Source organism: Pteropus medius, unplaced genomic scaffold (assembly GCF_902729225.1).
Source record: "Pteropus medius unplaced genomic scaffold, Ma_sr-lr_union100, whole genome shotgun sequence".
In the NCBI taxonomy this organism is placed as follows: Eukaryota; Metazoa; Chordata; class Mammalia; order Chiroptera; family Pteropodidae; genus Pteropus; species Pteropus medius.
Window position 1 is genome coordinate 2,207,446 of NW_024354500.1, and position 22,259 is coordinate 2,229,704.

At 36.7% G+C, this 22,259-nt stretch overlaps 1 protein-coding gene across 10 annotated transcripts in view; it reads right to left on the reverse strand.

Annotated features, from left to right (window-relative positions):
• Positions 1-22,259, reverse strand: part of KLHL32 (kelch like family member 32) — a 184,215-nt gene that overhangs the window by 95,396 nt on the left and 66,560 nt on the right. For all 10 annotated transcript variants that reach the window (XR_005650746.1, XR_005650747.1, XM_039853189.1 and 7 more), the window contains one exon: positions 17,827-17,934. Coding sequence is in view for 7 of the 10 variants with exons in the window: in XM_039853189.1 (XP_039709123.1) it covers positions 17,827-17,934 (108 nt within the window). In the remaining 3 variants the exon portion in view is untranslated. The remainder of the gene's footprint in view (positions 1-17,826; positions 17,935-22,259) is intronic.

Sequence of the window (22,259 nt, forward strand, 5' to 3'; positions counted from 1 at the left end):
GCATCCTTGCCTTTCCTTCTTCAGCTCCTCCTCCCATTTCACCAAGCATCCGCCCTCTCAATTCTGTGTCATTCTTTTTCTTCTCTTTATTTTCCTTCCTACTTTTACATTGCTCCTTGGATTAGCTGCTAGTAGAGATTGTCTTTAACAGTCATGGAAAAGTCTCAGTGTGACCTTTTTTTTTTTCTGTCTTATGAACAGGTAAGTTGGCATCTTTAGAAAATTTTGTATCTTCAAAGCTATCTTACTCTTTTCTTGCTTTAGGAAACTTTAAATTACTTACTCCTGGGTTTGTAGATAGAGTAGCCTGAAGAAGCTGAACATATTGAAGCCCAGCGACTAAGGCCTTTACTAAACATAGAACTCTGCACACAGTGACACGAGCACCCTTGCAGCTGCAAAATTGAGGCACCCAGCACTATTTATAAGAACAAATGAGCACATTTTCCCTCTTCTTTATACGCTGTTTCTTTGTGATACATACACACACACATACACACACACACACGCGCGCGCACATACATATATGTGTATTTGTTTTTTTAGTATAGTATAGCAAAATGGAAAGTTATCACGATTTTGAACTTATAAACCATCAAATAAATTGAATACAACAGTGTAAGCAACTTTTAAATGATCAGATATTCAAGACACATAAAAAATTTTATATAAAGTTCTTCAGGATACTTCTTACAGACAGAATATGAACCCTAAGATCTAGCTATGAGAAATGGTCATCAATTTAGTTTTGGTGTCAAAACCAATTCACTAAGGATTTTATCCACAAGGTGGCGCCTACGTTTTAAAGCGAAAAGATTTTCTGTATTACTTCTATACTGCACCTCTATAACTGACACCTTATGTTTATTTTTAGGGAAGAAAAAAATAAATCAAGTAAGGATAATAAAATGTATGAATTCTACTTTCTAAATGTCTCTATCATTTGAGGAATGTTCATAAATATTTCTGTTGAAGTGCCTGATTTGAGCAATATTGATTAGAATTCAGTAGCTGTCCACAAATCAGTTCCCAATTTTTGAATGTTGTTCACACTTTTCATTCTCGTATTTAAAAACTCTCACGATGTGGCCCCAACCTACTTTCTAAAACTTATTTCCAATTCTGCAACATTATGATCCCTTTGCTAAAGCCAGTACCCCACTTCTCCATACTCAGGTAACACTTTTTTCTCCACCTTGAATGCCCTATTCCTAACTTTTTCAATTTCCATATGTCAAAATCCTACCCATTCTTCAAGATTCAACTCTAAGTCCACTTCCTATACAAAGGTTTGTGAGATTTTCCTTCATACCAACCTCCAGCTAGAATTAATCTCCTGGGACTCTAAACTACCACAGATGTCTAGATGACCTAGATAGGCTCTAGCTCACACTGCCTGACTTCAAATCCTGGCTCCTATACTTGCTGGCAGAATGAGACTGAGAAAATTACTAAATTCTATGTGCCTCAATGTCATCATTTGTACAATGAAAATAATACCTATCTCAAAAGATTGTTTTAAGGACTGAGAAAATACATACGTATTACAATTGAATATGGCCATGTGACAACAAAATGGTTTAAATAAGTTTAAGAATTAATTTTCTCACAAAACTTGGATTAGGCAGCTTGGAGTACCAACAAACCATACAAGAAAACTTTTATTTTCCTACTTAGCTAACCTTAGCCTGTGGTTTCATGGTAATAAAACAGTTGCCATACATCCAGACATTGTATCTGTATCTAAGGCAGAAAGAAAAGAAAGGACAATAAAACAAAAACCATCTGCCAGCTAAGTCTGTCATTATTTATCAGAAAACAATAGATTTTCTACAAACACTGCCACACAGACTTGCATTTACCTTCCACAGCCAGGTCTAGGTCATGTGGCTACCTATAGCTGTAAAAGAACCAAGGAAATTGAGTTTTTATGGCCAGATGCACTATTGCCCGAAATAAAATTGGATTCTGTATAAAGAAAAAAGAGGAAATGAATATTGTGTAGGCAATCAGAGAGTAGGCCATGGCTCTTAACACAGTATCTGTGGATGGTAAATCTGCACTAAACGTTAACTATTACATTTTTTTTTCATGCAACTGTTTTAGTCCTGAATGAATTATGCATGTATCTTATTTCTTGTTGTACTTATGAAACCTTGATGGCAGGGTCCACCCTATTTTATGTTCATTGCTATAGAACATCCTAGAAAGGCCCTTTAGATTTATTAAAATTCACAGGTTTGAAAAATACAGTTCCTGGGGGAAATGTTAGAAGATATCAAAAAGCCTCCATGTTAATTCTCAGCAAGGATTATCTAATTGAAGGAGTTAAAAAGACACAATAGACATTTCAGCTAACCGTTGTAATAATATGTCCAAATAAAGGTAACCTTTGGGTTAGGTGTTGTATATAATGAATTTGTGATTTGATTATTGATTCCTTAAGTTACAAATTTTGTCAGGTGGCTTTCTTCCAAACATAATAAGTACACTTGTACAAATTTCTAAAAGATTCCAACGTCAAACATTTAAAAGCACTAATTTATTTTCAATTTATAAAAAAGCAATCAATTTTTCCATCTATTAGAATATTTTAAAAGAAAGTTAAAAACCATAAAGGTAAAATAATAAAAATATCCTAGTAAAAAAAGAAAGGTGTAGAATTCACTTTGAGATGCTATTACTTTCCTTCACATGTTTATCCTCATTTGGTTCATTTGAATTTCTATGGTTACAGGCAGAAGCATAGCCTTCTCTAAGATGACAAACAAACAAACAAACAAACAAACAAAAACCCTTGGAAGAGATAAGGACACTACCAGGAAACTACATGCTGTCCTGCAAAAATTTTGTTTATTACCATTAATGCAATTTAGAGAATTTTACAGGCTATAGATGCTGCCACTGATACTGGTTCTTCCTTTTCTATTTTAGGACACGTGGAAGGATGATGTATTAAATACTCTAGCTAGATGCTTGAGTAAAGATAGAAGAAGTCAAATGGAATTATTAAGCTGTAGTATAATTAATGCAAAGATATTAATCAACATAGGGTGCTACAGGGGCATGTGGCTGAGGATGGCTCATTTCATTGAAGTTGCAATAATTCTTCATATGAAAAACTTGGTTCATTCATATTATATGAACAAACCTCTTTTGGGGGGCTCTTGCTCCATTAACATGATTTTGGCATTTCAAAGCTCTGAGATTAATAGTTCTGTCAGCTAGTAATTTCCAACATAGTTTTCTTCATTATGTTTAAATTAACAAAATATATTATGTAACAAAATGTAAAGATAAATTATATATACTTACATTACCAAAAAAGTGGCGTAATTATTTGAGAAAGCAGAACGAATTCCGATAGTTTCTAACTCTAAGAGAAAGGAGCAGTCCCAGCAATTAAATATAATGAAACATGAATGTTATTATAGGTTATAAGAAAAGCCAAATTAATTATTAAGACTTACTTTTATAACCAGTGCTCTTTCAAGTGTGATGAACATGGGAGGTTTCATCCCACAGAGCTTTATTAATGAAGCTGGGCTTCTCCACACAGAGCTAGTTTCTTACAATGCTAGCATAACTAAAGAAGAAAGAAATATTACTTTAAAATACTGACGTCCAAAGATGGAAGTTCTCTGGGAGAATGAATAGGGTCGATGCCAATGTTCATTTATAGCTGGCTAATATTGTGTTACTGCTGGGTGCTCGAGCAAAGACAGAAGCAGAGCCAAATGGAATGATTACACTGTGGTGCCATTCATGCTAAGATAGCAGCAGGCCCAGTACACTGCAGGAGCACTTGGCTGGGGATGCCTCATTTCATGCAGGGAAGCCGTGAAATAATTCTTCATATGAAAAAAATATCCAATTCCATGTTTATTTGGGGAATTCCTTGCATTTGCTTTATAAGGAATGGAGGTAAAAATATGGCTCTCGGGTCCACTGTAGGAACGTGGCCAAGTCACTGACATGTTTGTTTTTAGCATCATTGTGTAAAATGGATGACTACTACCTACTTTTACAGGGTAAAATGAGATAACGATAAAATGAGATAACCCAGGTAAAATTCTTAGAATAATGCCTGGCATATTTTATAGGGTAAAAAAGAATGTAGCTGTTACTGTTATTGTTGTTAATTCCATGAACAAATAAATCTACTTCACAAATAAGACTGCTAATTTTAGTGTTTACACACTGCCTACCACATATCAGGTACATATGAGGTAATTTCATATATTATCTCTCCTTCTTACACCTTTCCCCACTCCTCACTCCTGCAAGGCAGAGAAATTCACCCATTCAATTCGCACATCTTTTTTTGAGTGCCACAGTGTTCCAGGCACCTTTCTAGGCACCATGGATATGACCACAAGTTTCCTCATTTCATGGTACTTAGAGTCCAGGTTTGGGCCAAGCAGCTAGCCTGTAGTGTCATCAACTGACAAGAGTAAAACAAAGGAAGAAAGAGGTTTGCAGGAGAGATCAAGAGTTCCATTTGGGGATATGCTGTGATGCCTATTAGTTATCCACATTAGAGATATCAACTAAACAGAAAAGTATGAGTCCAGTTGGCAAACTATAAACCCGAGAACAAATTTTCCTATCTCATATTTTTGTATGGCCTGTGAGCTAAGAATAGTTTAAGAACATTGCTTTACTTGCATTTTTAAAAATTTAATTATGTTTTTCATTAATAGAACTAAATTATTAGAGCACTTTTAGGTTCACAACAAATTGGGCAGAAAGTGCAGAGTCTTACATGCCTCCTGCTCCCACAGATGCAAAACCTTCCCTATTATCAATATCCCCCACCAGAGTGGTACATTTGCTATAATCAAGGAACCTATATTAACACATTATTTTCACTCAAATTTCATAGTTTACATGAGGATTCACTCTTGATGTTGGGTATGGATAAATGTAAAATGTCATGTACCCACCATTATAGTACCATACAGAGTATTTTCACTGCCCTAAAAATCCTGTACTCTGCCTATTCAACCCTCCTCTCCCTAAGCCCTGGCAAACACTGATCTTCTTACTGTCTCCATTAATTTTGCCTTTTCCAGAATTTCATATAGTCGAAATCCAATGTAGACTTTTCAGATTGGCTTCCTTCATTTAGTAATATGCATATAAGTTTACTCTATGTCTTTTCATGGCTTGATAGCTCATTACTTTTTAGTGATGAATAATATTTCGTTGTCTAGATGAACCACAGCCTATCCATTCAAATCTGAGGGACATATTGGTTACTTCCAAGTTATGGCAATTATGAATAAAGCTATTATAAATATTCATGTGCAGGTTTTTCTGTGGACATTAAGTTTTCAACTCGTTTTGGTAAACACCAAATAGTGTGACTATAGGATTGTATGGTAATAATATGTTTACTTTTGTGAGATGTCTTTTGCAAATATTTTCTCCAGTCTGTGGCTTGTATTTTCATTCTCCTGACACTGAATTTTGCAGAGCGGTTTTTAATTTTAATAAAGTCCATCTTATCAATTATTTCTTTCATGCATCATGCCTCTGGTGTTGTATCTAAAATGTCATCACCATACCCAAGGTCATCAAGGTTTTCTCCTCTGTTATCTTCTAGGAGTTTTATAGTTTTGCATTTTACATTTAGGTCTATGATCATTTTGAGTTAATTGCTTGTAGAGGATATAAGGTCTCTGTCGAATTTTTTTTTTGCATGTTCCAGTTGAACAACTGTTCCATTTTAGACAGATGTCTCAACAGATGTTCCATTTGTTGAAAAGACTATCTTTACTCCATTATACTGCTTTTGTTACTTTGTCAAAGATCAGCTGACAAAACTTATATGGGCCTATTTCTAGGCTCTCTATTCTGTCCCATTGATCCACTGTACTTTTTCAACAATACCACACTGTCTTGATTACTGTGAATTTATAAGTCTTGAAGGCAGGTAGTGTCAGTCCTTTAACTTTGTTCTTCTTCAATAATGTGTTGGCTATTCTGGGTCTTGCCTCTCCGTATAAACTTTAGAATCGGTTTGCTGATATCCACAAAATAACTTACTGGGATTATGATTAGGATTGCAGCGATCAAGCAGGGAAGAACTGACATCTTAACAATATGGAACCTTTCTATCCAAGAATGTGGAATATTTCTCCATTTATTTAGTTCTTCCTTGATTTTTTCTATCAGAGTTTTATAATTTGTCAGACAGATCTTGTTCATAAATTGTTAGATTTATTCCTAAGTATTTCATTTTTTTAGGTGCTAATGTCAAAGTGTAGTTTTAACTATTTTAGTAGTTGAGAGAAATCCAAAAGATGAGTAATATGTTGTGATATATGAACAAAGTGAAATTCAGTATCCATAAATGAAGTTTTACTGGAATACAGCCATGCTTATTCATTTACATATTTGTCTCTGGCTGCTTCCATGCTACAACGGCAGAGTTTAGTAGTTATGACAGGGCTTTATATGGCCTGCAAAGCCTAAGTTATCTACTATCTGGCACTTCATGGAAAAAGTTTGCAGATCCCTTTCCTGGAGTGTAGGTGGGGACTGGAAATCAACAGCATAAGACTATATCAAATAGCGTGTGTCTAGATGACACTCCCAAGGAAGCTAGTTAGACTAAATAGAAGAATCATAACACAAGAGGAATTCAGAGCCCATAGAGGGAAAAGGAGAAAGCAAAGACACCTGGAAAGGAATGACGGGGAAAGGAGCAAGGGCACCGAATAAATGCCCATAGAATGTGGTGTCCCAAAAGCCAAGAAAGAAAAGTCTTCCCATGGAGAGGCAGACTGGCTGTGCTAAATGAAGCTGAGAGGTCATGATGACATTGTTTAATTGGTTTAGTAATATCTGTGACTGTCAAGAACACATTTCTGTGAAATGCTAAAGATGGAAGTCTCCAGACTTGATGAGTGGAAAAGTGTATAGAAAAATGAATAGAAGCAAGTATGTTTATGCAACTCTTTTTATGAGTTCCGCTGTGAACAGAAGCAGAGAAATAAATGATAGCTGAAGGAGAATTTAAGAACAAGAACAGGATTTTGAAGGATAAGCAATAGAGCATGTTTACATGCTGGTGGGAATGTTCTAGTAGAGAAGGAGAAACTGATGACAAGAAAGACAAAAGCAAGGATTATGGGAATGATGTCTGACAGGGTAAGAGGGAGTAGAAGCCAGAGCTCAATCTCCTCCGCCATAAAGGATGGGAATACACAAAATAAGTTCACAGAAACAGTGAGGTTTGGGTTTGATAGTGAAAAGATAACCTTCCTGTCTGCATCTATTTTCTCAGGGCAGGTGAGTTTCCCTCGTGGCATGTTTGCTGGAGGTAGGGTAACAGAAGGGAGGTCGGGTTTGAGAAGAGAAATGAGGGGAGGAAAGACAATTTACTACAGAAACAAATTAGCATTGCCTGGCAAGAATGAGTATCCAACTGAGATTTGGGATCATAGATTTGAAGTGAAGCAGTAATCTTTCCAGCAACAATCAGTGGAGTTGATACTTACAGTGAGATTCAACTCATATTTTCCAAAGTTGCCACAGGCTAGAATCAAGTTTGGTGCCGCCAAAGGTCATTGGCTACATTCTTTGGGCTGTGCTAGACTGTTTCTACCCTGACATTTACATAGCTATGATCCGTTTTTTAGGAGCTATATTCATTCAATTACCACATATTAAATGGCTATTTTTTTTCTCCTTCCAAAGTAAAATGCAAATTAACCCATTATTTTTCAGGTAGTACTCTATAAATTACTAAGGTACAATTATTAATTCTCTTATCTGGACTAGCGTAACTTTTAGAGCATCAAACATCCTCAGGTACTTCACTGTGCTCCATACACAAATAATTTGGGCCTTTGGCAATCCATTTCCAAGAAATGCAATGGTGTGTTGGTCTGGCATTTCTAATCACTGTTTGACTCACTCTGAGAAAGCATTCACTGCACATTTTTTCATCAAATGCATCCCTAACTTCTAGGAAGTCCTTAACGCATAGTAGGTGCTCATTAAGTATTTGATGAATTAATGAGTCTCAACTTGAGAATAAACTATTAATGGATGATTTTTATGACATATATAAAGGAAATATTATGTTCACAAATTAACTTAGGACATCCAATGCATTTGAATTAGTCCTTCATTTGAATGTTTACATCATTATTCTGCTCAAACAGAACCTACTTGCAGTGTAAATCTTCTCAAAAGTTCTATTTGGCCAGTTATGTTTTTTATCTTGAAATTAACCACAAAGACCATATGTTTTTGCTATCAATTAGGTTTCTGTGAAAAAAATCTTGTATTTAGAATTGTAAAACTCCCATATGCTAGCACTTCATACAAATATTAAATGCTTCCAGCAGAGGGCTCAAGAATTCTATTTTAAGGAAAGAAGTTTAAAAAATGTACTGTCCAACAGCAACTACTGCAAAACTCTTTCAGAAGGCAATTCACAAAAAATACATTCTTCTTCTTGATCAAGTAATTCCAGGTCTCTGAATTTATTTAAAACAATCCAAATTTTTAAAAATAGATTACAATAAGGTGGAATTATTTATTTACTATGAATTTATGGGTAAATGTACTTTTATCTAATTCCAGAAAATGAAGTAAATTTTAACCACAATATACATAAAATTACTTTGGCATATGGGCAAAGGCCAGAAAAAAAACCCCAGAAATATAACATATAATGTGTAAGTAAGTGAGAATTTGGGTGATTATTGATTTTCACTTTTATTCTTATTTATGTTTGTATAAACATTTAGGTGATTTTTTTTTCATTTTCAAAGATGAAAAACAGTAATTTATTTTTTACAGAATTTGCATGTCCCCTATTTTTAGGGATGGAAAAACTTTAGGAATCAAATGAAATGGCTTAATTATAGAACAACTTAGGGATTTGAAGACATTTCATTTTTGTAGGCAGAACCAATGGGGTATAGCACCCATTATTCATGCCTACAAATAACATTATAGTACTCCCTGGGATTCTTCTCTTTCAGACAGAGATCCCAAATCTCTCTATTCGCTTTATTGATTTACTTATACTGTATCTCATTTTGAGAAGGATCTGAGGCATCAACCCGAGCATTTAAAAATTAGGAACATAAATAACTTGAGCTAAGAGAAAATAGGAAACAAAAAAATACGATGTCAGCAAAGGAGATATATATATATATATAAAATCTTCATAACTATTAAAAGTGGGCCACAAATGTGGCTCTAAGCTTCCTAGCATCAAAACTTAAAAGGAAATGTAACCTAATACAAGAAGAAAACACTAAAATAAATCCTAGTTTCTCCAAGCTCTGAGATCTAATGGAAATTTTCCTGCAGACATCAAAAGTGTCATTGAATGACTACACTTTCAATGCCTTTTCGAAAATGTATTTTATAGAGCATTGCATAAAAAAGTAAAAGTTAATAAAGAGATTCTTTAAAACCCAGAAATTCTGTATTCAGACTTTCTACCTTGATCCAGGTATAAAATTTAGAATAGCTGAGCGGTGGTTCTTAATGATGGCAGTATAACTTTCTAGGGAGCAATTTGGAAATTTGTGCAGGTATTTTTGTGTCTCGGCACGGGAGACACTATTGACATTTACTGAGCAGTGGCTAGGGATGCTAGATGTCATGCAATGTACAGGATGGTCAACAACCACAAAGAACAACCCTATATCCTGCACATTTGAGTGCCCTTCTGGACATGCACATAAGTGAAAAACTTAATTTATACAAATCTAAGCCTAGAATCTAACTCTGTTTTACATATAAACACAATTTGTGTTTATGTGTCAAGATACACTAAATTTTTCAAGAATACTACTACAATAAAAATCAAGAGAAGACTAATGTTTTGTTTTGTACGGAACTTAGCTAAGAGTTGTTCACTATTTTAGAAAATCATGTCACCTCGAGCATGCCTTTGTGGTATCTCAGTTGCCAGCAAAACATTGATGTGTGAGTCTGCACTGTCTGCAGCTGTCCCAGGCATGGCAATGCTATCTGTAGGTGGAGACAGGTGACTATTTTATTATATCTTCTGGAAGAGTTCTGCCTAAACATGTACATACTGAAATACAAATTATTTTTATTCTACCCTTACCTTCTGTTTATTCTTTTTATATGGTTAAGGCATTCTTACTGATGTTTAGAGTAATTTGTATAGGTAGGTTACATTATTTAAAAATTTCATTTCAGGATAGTAGAGGTGGCCTTTTTATAGTAAGGTCTGATAGATGAGGCTGAGAACCATCAAGCCAGATGAATAGACTGTATATCTTCTGGGAATCCATTATGTGTATAATTTCTCCCAAATGAACTTTTATTTAGAGCTGTCCAGCAAACAGACTGAGGCTGGAATGCAATTATTCTTTTTTACTGAATAAGGGGAAAAGTTCATATACTTTAAATAGACATTAATAGGCTGACATCTTATGCAAATTAAAGAGCTAATCAAGATTCTGAACCAAATAAACTATTAACCTCCCTCAACTCAGAGGTGATTTGATGGAATACCTAAAGGAAGGATCAGAATTTCCTTAGGGAATGATTCTGAGTGTAGCCAACACTCAGAAGTTCCAATGATCAAGAAAGAACACAACTGTAATGATTTCTGATTAGAAATATTCCAAAACAGCAGTTACTGAGCAAATGGCTCACGTACCACAGCAAAGGAAAAATTTCATATAGACACCATAAAATATAAAATGTTTGGCAATGAAACTCTCTGCTGAAACATTCAAGAGAAACAAGTGCACACAAGTGCAAACTTCAGTCTGAGTTAACTAAGTGGCTGACCTACTGTATGAGTTGCTGGATATTAGCCGATTCTACTTTGGAGTAGAATGTCAACTAGAAAAGGACCAGTTGTTTATTGCCCCACTATGACAATAAAACCATTATCAAGAGCATACAGGAAATACTTCTCCTTCTATTCCCTATACTGGCAGTAGGTGAAGGTGGAAGGTAAAGAGAGCTGGAAGGAGAGTGGAAGAAAGAAGGACAACAAGTCTAGTTCATCTGAATGGAGTTTCATAGAATGAACATAAGGTTAAAAGACAGATGGGCCACACCCACTCTTGTCATTTAATATTCTCTCAGCTATCTAGAGCCCCTCATAGTGCTATCGGTGTGGATATTTTGTACACATGAACTCAAGCACCCTGGCCCACGATGGGTTCCTAGGCACAGAATTGATGCCAAGAAAGATTATAAATGCTATAAGTATATTGTTCAAATACATTTTGTTTTCATTAAGTAACAGTTTCACAATGTCCCAGAGGAAAATTTCTTTGCCTAAAACGTGACTATTACTCAAGTAGAACGCTAGCCTAATGTAATAGAGTCTGACTCCATTTGCGATGTTTGACTCCTGACAGCTTTCAAGTCCCACCATTCCCTCTTCCCTGTTTGCTCCAAAAATGGGAAAAAGTACAACGAAGTCTGAGTGCTCTCTCCCTTGGTGCTGGTGGGAAGTTCAAAGTGTGCAAGCCCCTGCCCTTGTGGGGAACCCTCCAGCTCTACTCCCTAACCACAATAAATGCCAAAGTCAAACACCCCTATTTGCATTCTCAAGCCATTTCTGGACCTGCCTGAAAGCCTTACAAATTATTAGAGAAAATCCAGGAAATTTTTTTTTAAGTTGAAATATCAAATTTATTACTAAATTGGAAAGCTGATCTCAGAAGTGTGGCCATAGCTACACTTTCTCACATAGAGATGTTTTAGACACTGAAGTGCTGAGCAAATGGCTTTCTAGTTCCTGCAGTATAAACTACACCTTCAGTGGAGTCTGACCAGACAGCACGCACATTTAAAAAGGGAGAACAAGCTTCCATGAAGAAGAGACTGTCAGAACTGATCCTGCTCTACATGACTTCACTTTGTCTGAATCAACTGTCCTCCCTGAGGAACAGACAGGCTTTAGGCCCAGTGAACTTGTCCTTGGGTCTGCAGTTGAGAAAGGTAAGCTTCTGGGAGGGAGGCGGAAGGGGATCAGTCTAAATCTGGACTTCTAAAATCTCACTTCTCATTTTTTCACAATAAACCACCAGGTCTCCAATCTGTCTTTGCCACTTTTGACCACCCAATCATGTCGAGGCTTTATTATTTTACTTGATATCTTGGGAAGCAATAAAAATTCCATTTGGCATATGGCTCTTGTCTGTCAAATTGATCAACACATTCTGTGAAACCACGAATGGGAACATGTAACATCTTCACCCCAAAACAGTAAGCAGACACATCTGCTTGCTTGTTCGTTTCAGTAATCCACTGATAAAAGAGAAAATCTCCCCAAAGGCAAATGATGTAGAGTTTCCAAAGATCCAAGAAAGCAAAAAGTCGCTGATGGAATTCAAACTTCCTCCCTTCATTTCACTCTTCTCAGACTTTCCATGTCAACAATCCAGTTATGAATTCTGGCACAGCTCTTACAAGAATTGAGGTGAGGAAAATATGATCACTTTCTGCACAATTCAAAATGTTCTTCCTTAGAATGTTGATTTTAGATTGTGCCCTCTACTGCCTGGGGCACAGTGCAGGTACCTCTTTGCCTTCTGTAGGTACAAAAAGGACTCTACAGTTAAAATATTTAAACCACTGAATAGTCTTAACATTGCTCCCAAGAAAAGCATTTAAGAAAACTCCCAGGTTTGTTCCATGTCAACCATTTAGTTCAACCAGGTTATATTTATAAGTAAATACGATGGGGACTTTTTCCATGTACAGTGACACATCTATCCCTGAAGGCATGGTCCATGGGAAAGCAGTTCTAATTAAGATTCCTGTCATTCTGCTGTTGGGCCTGACACTCAGGTCTCCAGAGAAAAGTATTCTGCTTAGAGAATAAATACAGTTTCAATGATCATCGAAATGCAGTGCCACAGTGTATGCCTTATCAGGGTTAGATTTTAAAAAATCAGGTGAACATACTAGGGAATCAAAAGAGAATCAGGAAGAAAAACTTCACTATGTAAGAGCATGGAAATTAACAGACAGCTTCCCTCAGTTTTCAATTTGATTGCAGGAGTACTTTTACATAACTAAAATTATAGCTAAAAAGTTTCTTTATTTTTTCACTTAACAGAGTATCAAACTTGTCTAGACTTCCAAAGACTTCAAAATAGTATTATTAATGGTAACACAAAATATCCCTGTGAAGAATGTACTGAAGCATTCTCTGGAATAGGGAAAGGTAATTAGGATGGGTCTCCCCACAGAGATGGGTTCTTCCACGATGTTGAGGAGTCAAGGGCTGGTGTTGCTGGATAACGAAGAGAAAAGCAAGGGAACACAGACACCAAAGAATCCTTCTTCTTTAGTTGCCCGGATATGACACAGCTGATTATGGCTGACAAATTAACAGTACCTGGAGGTGGGAAATTTTAAAGAGGACTACAAATATCACCATCATTTGGTGCATAGTTTCTCTCTCCACTGGGTTTCTGGAATCTCTCCATCAGGCTACAAGGACAGACCAGGACAGTCCTCTGGAGAGTGAGAGAAAGTTAACCAGGTGTAATACGGAAGGTGTTTAGCACAGTAATTGGCATACAGTCTTATGTTCCTTGATATCATCACAGCCAGAGTGCTAAACAGTAACCTTTATTGTGGTTCTCAGTCCTATTTGCTTCCATTTTTGGTCCTGAGTAACTCTAATTCCTAGAGGCTTATTCCAAGACCTCTGGGGTTGGAAGTCATTCATCTTCTGAGCAGCACTCTTCTCTTTATAAAAAGGTCTCAGTGTTAACTGCTCCTCACTGTCTGGCTGGGCTTTCTTAGCAACACCTGCTTGCTCCTGGGTGGCTGATGTCTTGTCTAGTTTGGACCAAGATTTCTTCTCCCAGGCAACGTCTCCATCAGCATCTTCTCTTCCCGCTTCTTCCTCATATCTTTTCTACTCAGGGCTGGTCTGCAACACGAATGAATTCCTGGCCAGAGTTGGAAAGTGAGATTGAAGGAGTCCAGGATAACAGAGACCTCTTACCTACCAGAGTAAGTGGTAGTTTGTGGGGGTTTTTGGGTTCACGTTGTCCTTTCTTCCCCAAGGCAGATCTGCCCAGTGACAGTTTACATCACACCGTTTGCTTCCGACCTAGCTTCCAGCACCAGCCTGGAACAGGGCCTGCAGAGCAGCCTGGCTTCTTTGCCCTCCATGGCTGGTTCTGTTCCGTATGGCTGTGCAAGGGCACCCACAGAAGCCGCCATGCATCCTGAGTTCTGCTCAAGCTGTGTCTCAAGCAGGTTGTGCCCACAGGAAGGGCACGTGTCTTATTAGCACAAAGGCAAAGTGTGTGCTTGCTCACCCTGTGTACCCTCCTTATTATATATAAGAAGAGTGCATGCACTTTCAGAGGGTGTATTAGCTTTAGGTGGAAAGTCTCCTTTTTCTTTAAAATTTCCTGGATGAAATCTGTGACCAATTTTAAGAAGGCTAGGTTATAGAGCAGTGTGTAGGAGGAACACACACTCACATCTTGTTATACTTAGCGGCATTCATTCATCACACCCACTCTGTACTTCCAATTTCTCTCCCAAGACAGCAACAATTTTCAGACACTTAAAATACCGACATTTTATACTATGCTTACTACAACTGACTAAAGGTATAATTAGTTGTCACTAGAAACTATAGGTAGATAAATTCGATGTTAACACAGATTTTTACAAATCTATATAGCTAAAAACTACATAGCAGTGAATGTCCACAATAGTAAATAATAATTAAGAAGTTGAAGAACTATGAGTTCGTTCACTATTCCAAACTCTTTGCTTAATGTTAATGTCAATTTCTTAGTAAGCGAAAGCAGTTTTTTTAATTTCTTAAGTATATTACAATTTCACTTTTTGCCATCATCTATATTCATCTATCTCTTAAAGGGAAAACAGATTTATTATAAAGTCATTTTAGTGTTTAAGAAACCAAACTGCCGTGGATGTTTTCCAAGAGACACTATATTGATTTCCACTCTGCAGCATAAAATAATCGCATATAGAGTACAAGAGCAGCAACTCAGAGATCTTATGAACTGAGTGTTTGAAAGGCACCCAAGTTGAGAGAACCATCAAGAGTGTTCACTCTAAAATGTCCAAACATTTCCTTGCCTCTTTCAATAAAGCATAAAAATATGACTTAACTTTTTCTTAATAACATAGGACATTAAGAAAGAACAATGAATTTGAAATGAAAAGGACTGGGCTTGACTCCCTAAGTCAATACAGACCAGGAGAATGATCTTAGTTATTCATTGCACCTTCCTGGGCTTGTCATCCTTACGGTGGGATCACTGCGTTCCTCAAAAATGCCTAGAAAATTAGATTAAACAGCACATATAAAGTGCCTTAGGGAAGTGCCCTGGCTCTTGCAGTAGGTGCTCCATGAAATGTCAGCACACTTCCTGCTCTCTCAGCACACCATCTGAACAGCTGAGTTATTGCTATGTGCTGCAGGCTTGTAACCCCTCTGTGGATGCAACTGGTCACTAGGCAGAATAACTGTAATTCCAGGTCTGGCTCTAGGGCTTGCTTTTATTTTTTTAACACTTATATCAGATACCTATACATATTTTCTCAATTGGCTTTCTCCTCATAAAAGTGGAACATGAGCATATGACTCTTAGGCAATGGGATATGGCTGCCCTTCTGCAAACTTCTTTCCCGTTGCCAAGCAATTTTTTTCACCCTTCAAAAAGTTGGCTTCCCTTATGCTATTTTCAGTGCATGTTTCATAGACCTTTGTGCCACAGATTAAGTTTATATATATTGTGAAAGAAGCCACAAGATAATCAAGGCAAACAATAAGGCAGCCACTTATATCCACACGAGTGTTATACTTCAGCCTTCACAGCAATTTTTGTGCTCTTTTGTTTACTAATGTTTTAAATGTGATCTGCAGCTCATAGCCTCTGAGCTTAAAACATTTAGTTGTTAATGAAGCTAAGTACAGAAACTATTTACTTGGGTAGCTGTATCAAAGAAACAATATTTGCTATTTCATCCTCATTGCACGCCAGTGAAGTGTGAGCCATGAGTTATCAATCATACTTTAGAGATGGACAAATGCAGGTGTGACTGTAATTCAGGTGTGAAGAGAGAAATATACACAGCCGGTTACAACTGGTATTTTTCTTTGTATCTGTAAACCAAAAAGCTTACAACACATTATTTACTCACCTCTCTAGAAATATCTTTTGGCAACTCTATGAACAATGACCATCTGCCTTAAGATATCTGGCTGGGCTGACAATAAATCTGTTACCCATCTCCTTTCTATTCCTCTTTGTACCTGCTTATTGATGGATAATTTTGTTTCCTTTCCTACCTTCTATTTTCATTTCAGCTGCCAGACTTGCCTCAATTAGTCTATGAAACATATCTTGAACTGTACTAGCTCTAGAAAAGAGAATGGGCAATATCATACATTTTAATAAATCTGTAAAGAAGAAAATTTAGTAGAAGAGTGAACTCCCAACATTCAACAAATACCACCTTCTCTGTGAAGATTTACACTGATGGCCCAGTTGACCACAACCTCTTTTTTGTCCCCACTGCCTTGTATTGTTTCTACTATACCTCCCATCACAGTGATAATGTATAATTATATATATATATTCCTCTTTCCCCCACCAGGGTGTGAGCCTGTCAAGAGAAGAGGCCCTGATTTTAGCGTATAAGGCACTGAACATAAATTGGACAAAATAGAATTAAAGAACAAAACTTTATAAAAAGAGGATAAACATCTGGCCCATATCTGCGTCGATTTAGCTGAGTGGTTCTCAAATTAAAATGGGGGTGGGAAATGCGTGAAGTGGGTCATAGGTACAAACTCTCAGTTATAATATAAATAAGTCGTGGGAATGTAATATACATCATAGTGACTATAGTTAACAATATTGTATTGTGTATTTGAAAGACGTTAAGAGAGAATTAAAAGTTCTCATCAGAAGGAAAAAAATTATAACTGTGTGGTGATGGATGTTAATTAACTTATTATAGTAATCATTTTGCAGCAGACATATATCAAATCTTTATGTTGTACACCTAAAACTAATACAATGTTATACATGTCAATTATATCTCAACTAAAAATAATTTATAAAGGAAAGGTTTTGTGTGCTCTAACAATTTTTTCACTAATATAAAACTAGTTAGGAACCACAAAGATATGGATTTATATTGTCTTTATGTAGTTTTGTTTTGATTAGCTCTAACAGCTGTACACTGATATGGCTCTTGGATTCTATTAGTTGTCATTATTATGCTTTCATTAAAAAAAAGAAAAAAGAAAAATGGATGTTCTCTGGAGATCCCTGTAAATCCTACAACAATTTTAGTGATGAACAATTTCGGCTTTTAAACTATAACATTCTAATCTATTACTTGACACCCTGACTCTGAGATATGTGTGGAGGACAAGGTGCCAAGATGCCAACCATAGCCTTTAATATATATTTTTTTGGTTTTGTTTTTAAGCCAATAAAGCCCAGATTGAGTCACTGAACTCCGGTGATAACAATGAGAATTCAAGTTATCTTGCAAACTCTTTCCCGTGTAACAGTTCTTTAGAATATATTAAAATTACACCAGCAAACCACTGAGCTAAGATTAAAATACTTCATTCCCTGGGTCATATTTAAAATCATACTGCTTTACTTACCTTTCCATCATTTTAGTTATAAAATTAAGTAGCTGCGCAACATTTTTTTTAACATCAAAATGAATAACAAGATAAATAACTAAATCTCATACTTCAAGGAAAATCTCCTCTGGTTAGGTACAGTTAAAAATGCTCAGCTTCTCGGATGGCATTTTGTATCGTACCTGTCCCGTGTATGCAAACTCCAGAGCCTGCTTTAAGCCAAGGCTTGTCACACCATGTAAATTCACCTCATCAGCTCCACTTTCCACCATACAAAGACTGAACATTGCCTGAGGTGGGAAAGAAATGAAAAAAGAGAGTTATGGGACTTAAAAAGCAAGGGAACAGGACAAAGTTCTAGAGAAACTAGAAAAGAAAAACATTTACAAGTTAAAGATTGACTTTGGTTTCTGAAACGCTTCTACAAAGCTTCATTCATAGAAGTCACTGCAAATCACTTTGCTGTGTAACACACAAACAGCACTGCACACCTCACACGCAGAGTCTCAATCTACCACAGCCGTTCTCTGCAGTGATTGTGTTTAGGCTCACTCACTGAACTTGCTCTTGATTGATCCTGACGTCTCAAAGCTATCACGAAACGTGTGGCATTCCCAGTCATGCCAGTAGGACATGGAAAGTAGCAACCTTGTCTCCCAACTTCTCTTCTTTTTTCCTGCTCCACCTCACTGACACACCTCATTTCTCTCATCTGCCACATATCACAATACTCTATTCCAGTGGTTTTTAAAATGTGGCCCCTGGATTGGCAATATCACCCAGGAAATTGTTACAGATTCTTGGTGCCCAAGTCAGACCTATTGAATCAAAAACTTAGAGTGGGGCCCAGCAATCTGTGTTGTTGTAATGGGTCACCAGGTGACTCTGATGCTCACTTGAATTTGAGAACCATTATCTAAGTTATTCAGTGAAAATCAATTTGCCCCCATACCAATTCTCCAAATGGCCAACTTACTGAAAATCAGTTCTTCCACTGAATGACAGTATGTCAAATGGAAACTTGAAAATTAAAAAGTAAAAACTTGCTAAATTAAACAAATGCATGGGTTTAACCTTCCTGCAACGAAAACAGCCCACACTAATTTATACACTTATAACAACTTTGACTTAAAAGGTATAAAGAGAACATTCAATTTTGTGTTACTGATGATGAAATATATTATTTAGATTGTATATGTCTGTGTATTGAAGAATTAACCTTATTCTGCCTTTGCCCTGGGCTTCTGGAAGGCGATCTCTAGGCCCCTGGAATATCCTGCCTGATCAAAGTGTCTTTGTGTGTCCAGAGGCCTTTACCACTGATAGTCTAGCAACATGATTTATGATGGGGGTCTGGAGCCATGCCATTTCAGTTCTGACCTCCAGAGGAACTAGAAACTAATGGTATTAACCTGACCTCCAGGAGAGGCTGAAGACAAACATCAGCCACACAGGGTGTCTGTGATTGAGCCCCAGTAAAAACTCTGGATACCAGAAGCCTGGGCAAGCTTCTCTGGTTGCCAGTCCTCTGTGCATACTGTCACACAGCATGGCCCAGAGGGGGTAATGCAATGAGTCCATGGGTGAGGATGACCAGAAGCTTCACATGCGGTCTCCTTCTGCACTCTGCACTCTGCACTGTGTCTCCTCTCTCAGTTGGTTCTAATTTGCATCCTTTCTCTCTAATAAGACATACAACAGCTTTCACTGAGTTCTGTAACTCTGTATAGCGAATTACTGAACATGAGAGAAGTTTTAGGAATCCCCTCAAATTTTCAATTGGTGTCAGAAGTAAGAAAAGACTTGAGGGAACTATCCCTTGAGATTTTGGAGTTGGGCTAACTTCAGAGAAATAAAACAAAAAACCAAGCACCACCACCACCAACACACCTCACTGTTCCATGCAGTAATATTTAATATTTCAGTTTACATGAAATCTTTTTAATATTAAAATATGCTATTTTGTTTTGCTAATATATTAATATTCATCTTTTAGCAATTTTTCATTTTGATAAATTTATATTTGATCCTCACAATTCTATACATGTTAAATTAAGAATATATTTAACTTTCAGAAATTTATTTTATCATGAATAAACAAAATCTAACCTTTTAAAATCTAAGCCAAATCTATCCTTTAGAAGCTGTTAAAGGCGAATAGTCAATTTGGTAACCTGGGAACCTGGTTAGTGAGTGAGTTGATCTGGCTTCCCACTACTACCACTGGAAGTTAAGGTACTATGTGGTAGGTTAGGAACACTGGATTCGAAGTCACATAATCCTTGGTTTGGTGAAGCATAGTGGTTAGGGGCAAGCTTGAAATTTCTATTTTGTGATAATGATAAAATAGAATGAAGTTTCTTTTATGAATTCTCTTGTTAAAAGGATTGATACTTTAAAGTACCAGTTTCGAGACTTGGTTTTGGGTTTTTTTTTTTGTTTTTGAAATCAAGTGTGGCTATACATAAAAAAAAATGCTCATAAGAAATTGACTTTAATGGTAAATGGATTCTGCTTACGTATCTGTAGATCTGAAAATTTAAAATTAAAAGCACAAGTCATAACGAAAAAGTCTTTCAATTTGAATACTTCTGAATTTTTCTCTAGACTTCCTATAGCCACTTTTAAAAGAACAAATTTCAGTTGTTTTCAATGTCTCTTTTTTATTATATTGAGTATTTCAGTTTTTAATATTCCCTACACTAATTTCTTCCTTCAGATCTTCCAAGTTGCAGTTGCACCTGATGTGGTGACCAGCTGCTCTCCATCAACCCCATATGCAGAGCAAGACAGAAATGACTCAAACTGCGGAAGAATTATCTGGGTTAATGAAATGGAAAAAGTTAAATAACAGAACAAGCTGCCAAGGGAGTTTTTCGAACCTGCTTTCCTAGATGTCTTTCAAAAGCAACCAAGGCAATTGGCACAGAACAGGCATCTACAAGCAAGAGGGTTGTGAGCTACTGAGCTTGAAGCTTGGCTAGGTAGAACTGGGGAGAACCCAACCCCTTAAATAATGTAGATATATATTTGAACATTTTTTATAAGCCCTAAAGGAACACCAAATTGGATACTGTGGTTATATTATATGGTATGACTGAAGAGGGAAGAAAAAGACTATTAATTTTGCTCCATTTACATAGTATTATTTCGATCATTACAATGGACATGAGTTACCTGTGTATTTCTAACAATTTCGTTTTGAAAACTTTGTTTTATTTTTAATGCTTGGGACTGTGCAAGAAGACACACCTGATTCAAATCCTAGCTCTATAACTTACTGGTCATGTGGGCAATTTACCTTGAACATGGGACCTTGGCTAATTCGTTAACTTCTCTGAAGCTCAGGCCCCTTATCTGTAAAATGAGAATCATACTAATCTCACAAGGTTGTCTTGATGTTTAGATACAATGATGCATAAGTCAAGCATAATACCTGGCACACAGCAAGTGCTTAGTAAATAGAAACTGTTATTCTAATTGACACTGTCCTACTCTCTTATGTTTCTCTTTGCTCCCAATTGGAATGAAAGCTAAGAAATAGTCTCTTCCCCCCACCCTCTGCCCAAATCCATTCCTTTCAAATACTTTCCTGATGACGATCCTATTCAAAATCCCTATGACTGGCTGCAGGACTTCGTTTTCGCCACATGCTCCCATACCCTACTTTAAGGAAAGACTCTATCATAAAAAAAAAAAATCACCACCATTTCAATAAACACATAACTTCCATTCCGATAGCATAACATATGGTTTTAGAAATTTAATGTTACACATTTAACACATCATAATTTTTAAAAATTAGAAAATTGGTTAATTTAAAAAAAAGGTTACTATGAAATCAAGGTCAATATCTTGGGTTCAATAAACTTACAAGGCACCTCAATTAGGAAAAGCCTGACAGCATTCCATCAAAGTAAAGAAGAACCCAGGCATCTGACACAGTGAAACACCAGTTGCCGAGGCTGCCCAAGCTCATGAAACAATGTCTAGAAACCTGCTAGAGCCCATGGGGAAAGACAAATCCTCCTGTGGTAGCAAAAGAGGTGATGAGGTCAAACTTCTTGAAAAGGCAAACTAAGCTTCATGAAAGTGGGCTTCATATCTTCCTCATTCACTTAGGAGATCCTAGACACTAGCATTGCCTGCATGCAATAAACAGAGGTCAATAAATAGATGAACGAACTGACAAGCTCTTCAAAAAGTCAGCTGCAGATGATACCCAGCTGTTTTACGTTGTTGTAAACAAAAATAATTTATTTGACTTAAGAAAAAATTTTCTGGGATCTAAAACATAGTTAAAGTTAAAGAGTATCTACCATAAGCTAAATAGAAATTAGTTCATTTGGAAAAATTAAGAACATATGGTCATGTCCTCTGTCATGCCACAACATTCTGCCAAAGCATGAGATAAGGTTCTGCCTAGAAACATAAAAGCACTGCGCAGACTCTTCCTTGGTTCAGACTATTTTGCCTTTGAGAGAGCCTTGTCCAGGCTGAGATTTACGGTTGTCACGGCTTACTCTTGGCTGATAATGTGCTGCCACCACCACAAATCTTTCTAATTGAAAACCCAGTTTGTAAGAATACAATCCACTTTAAATGCCTACCACAG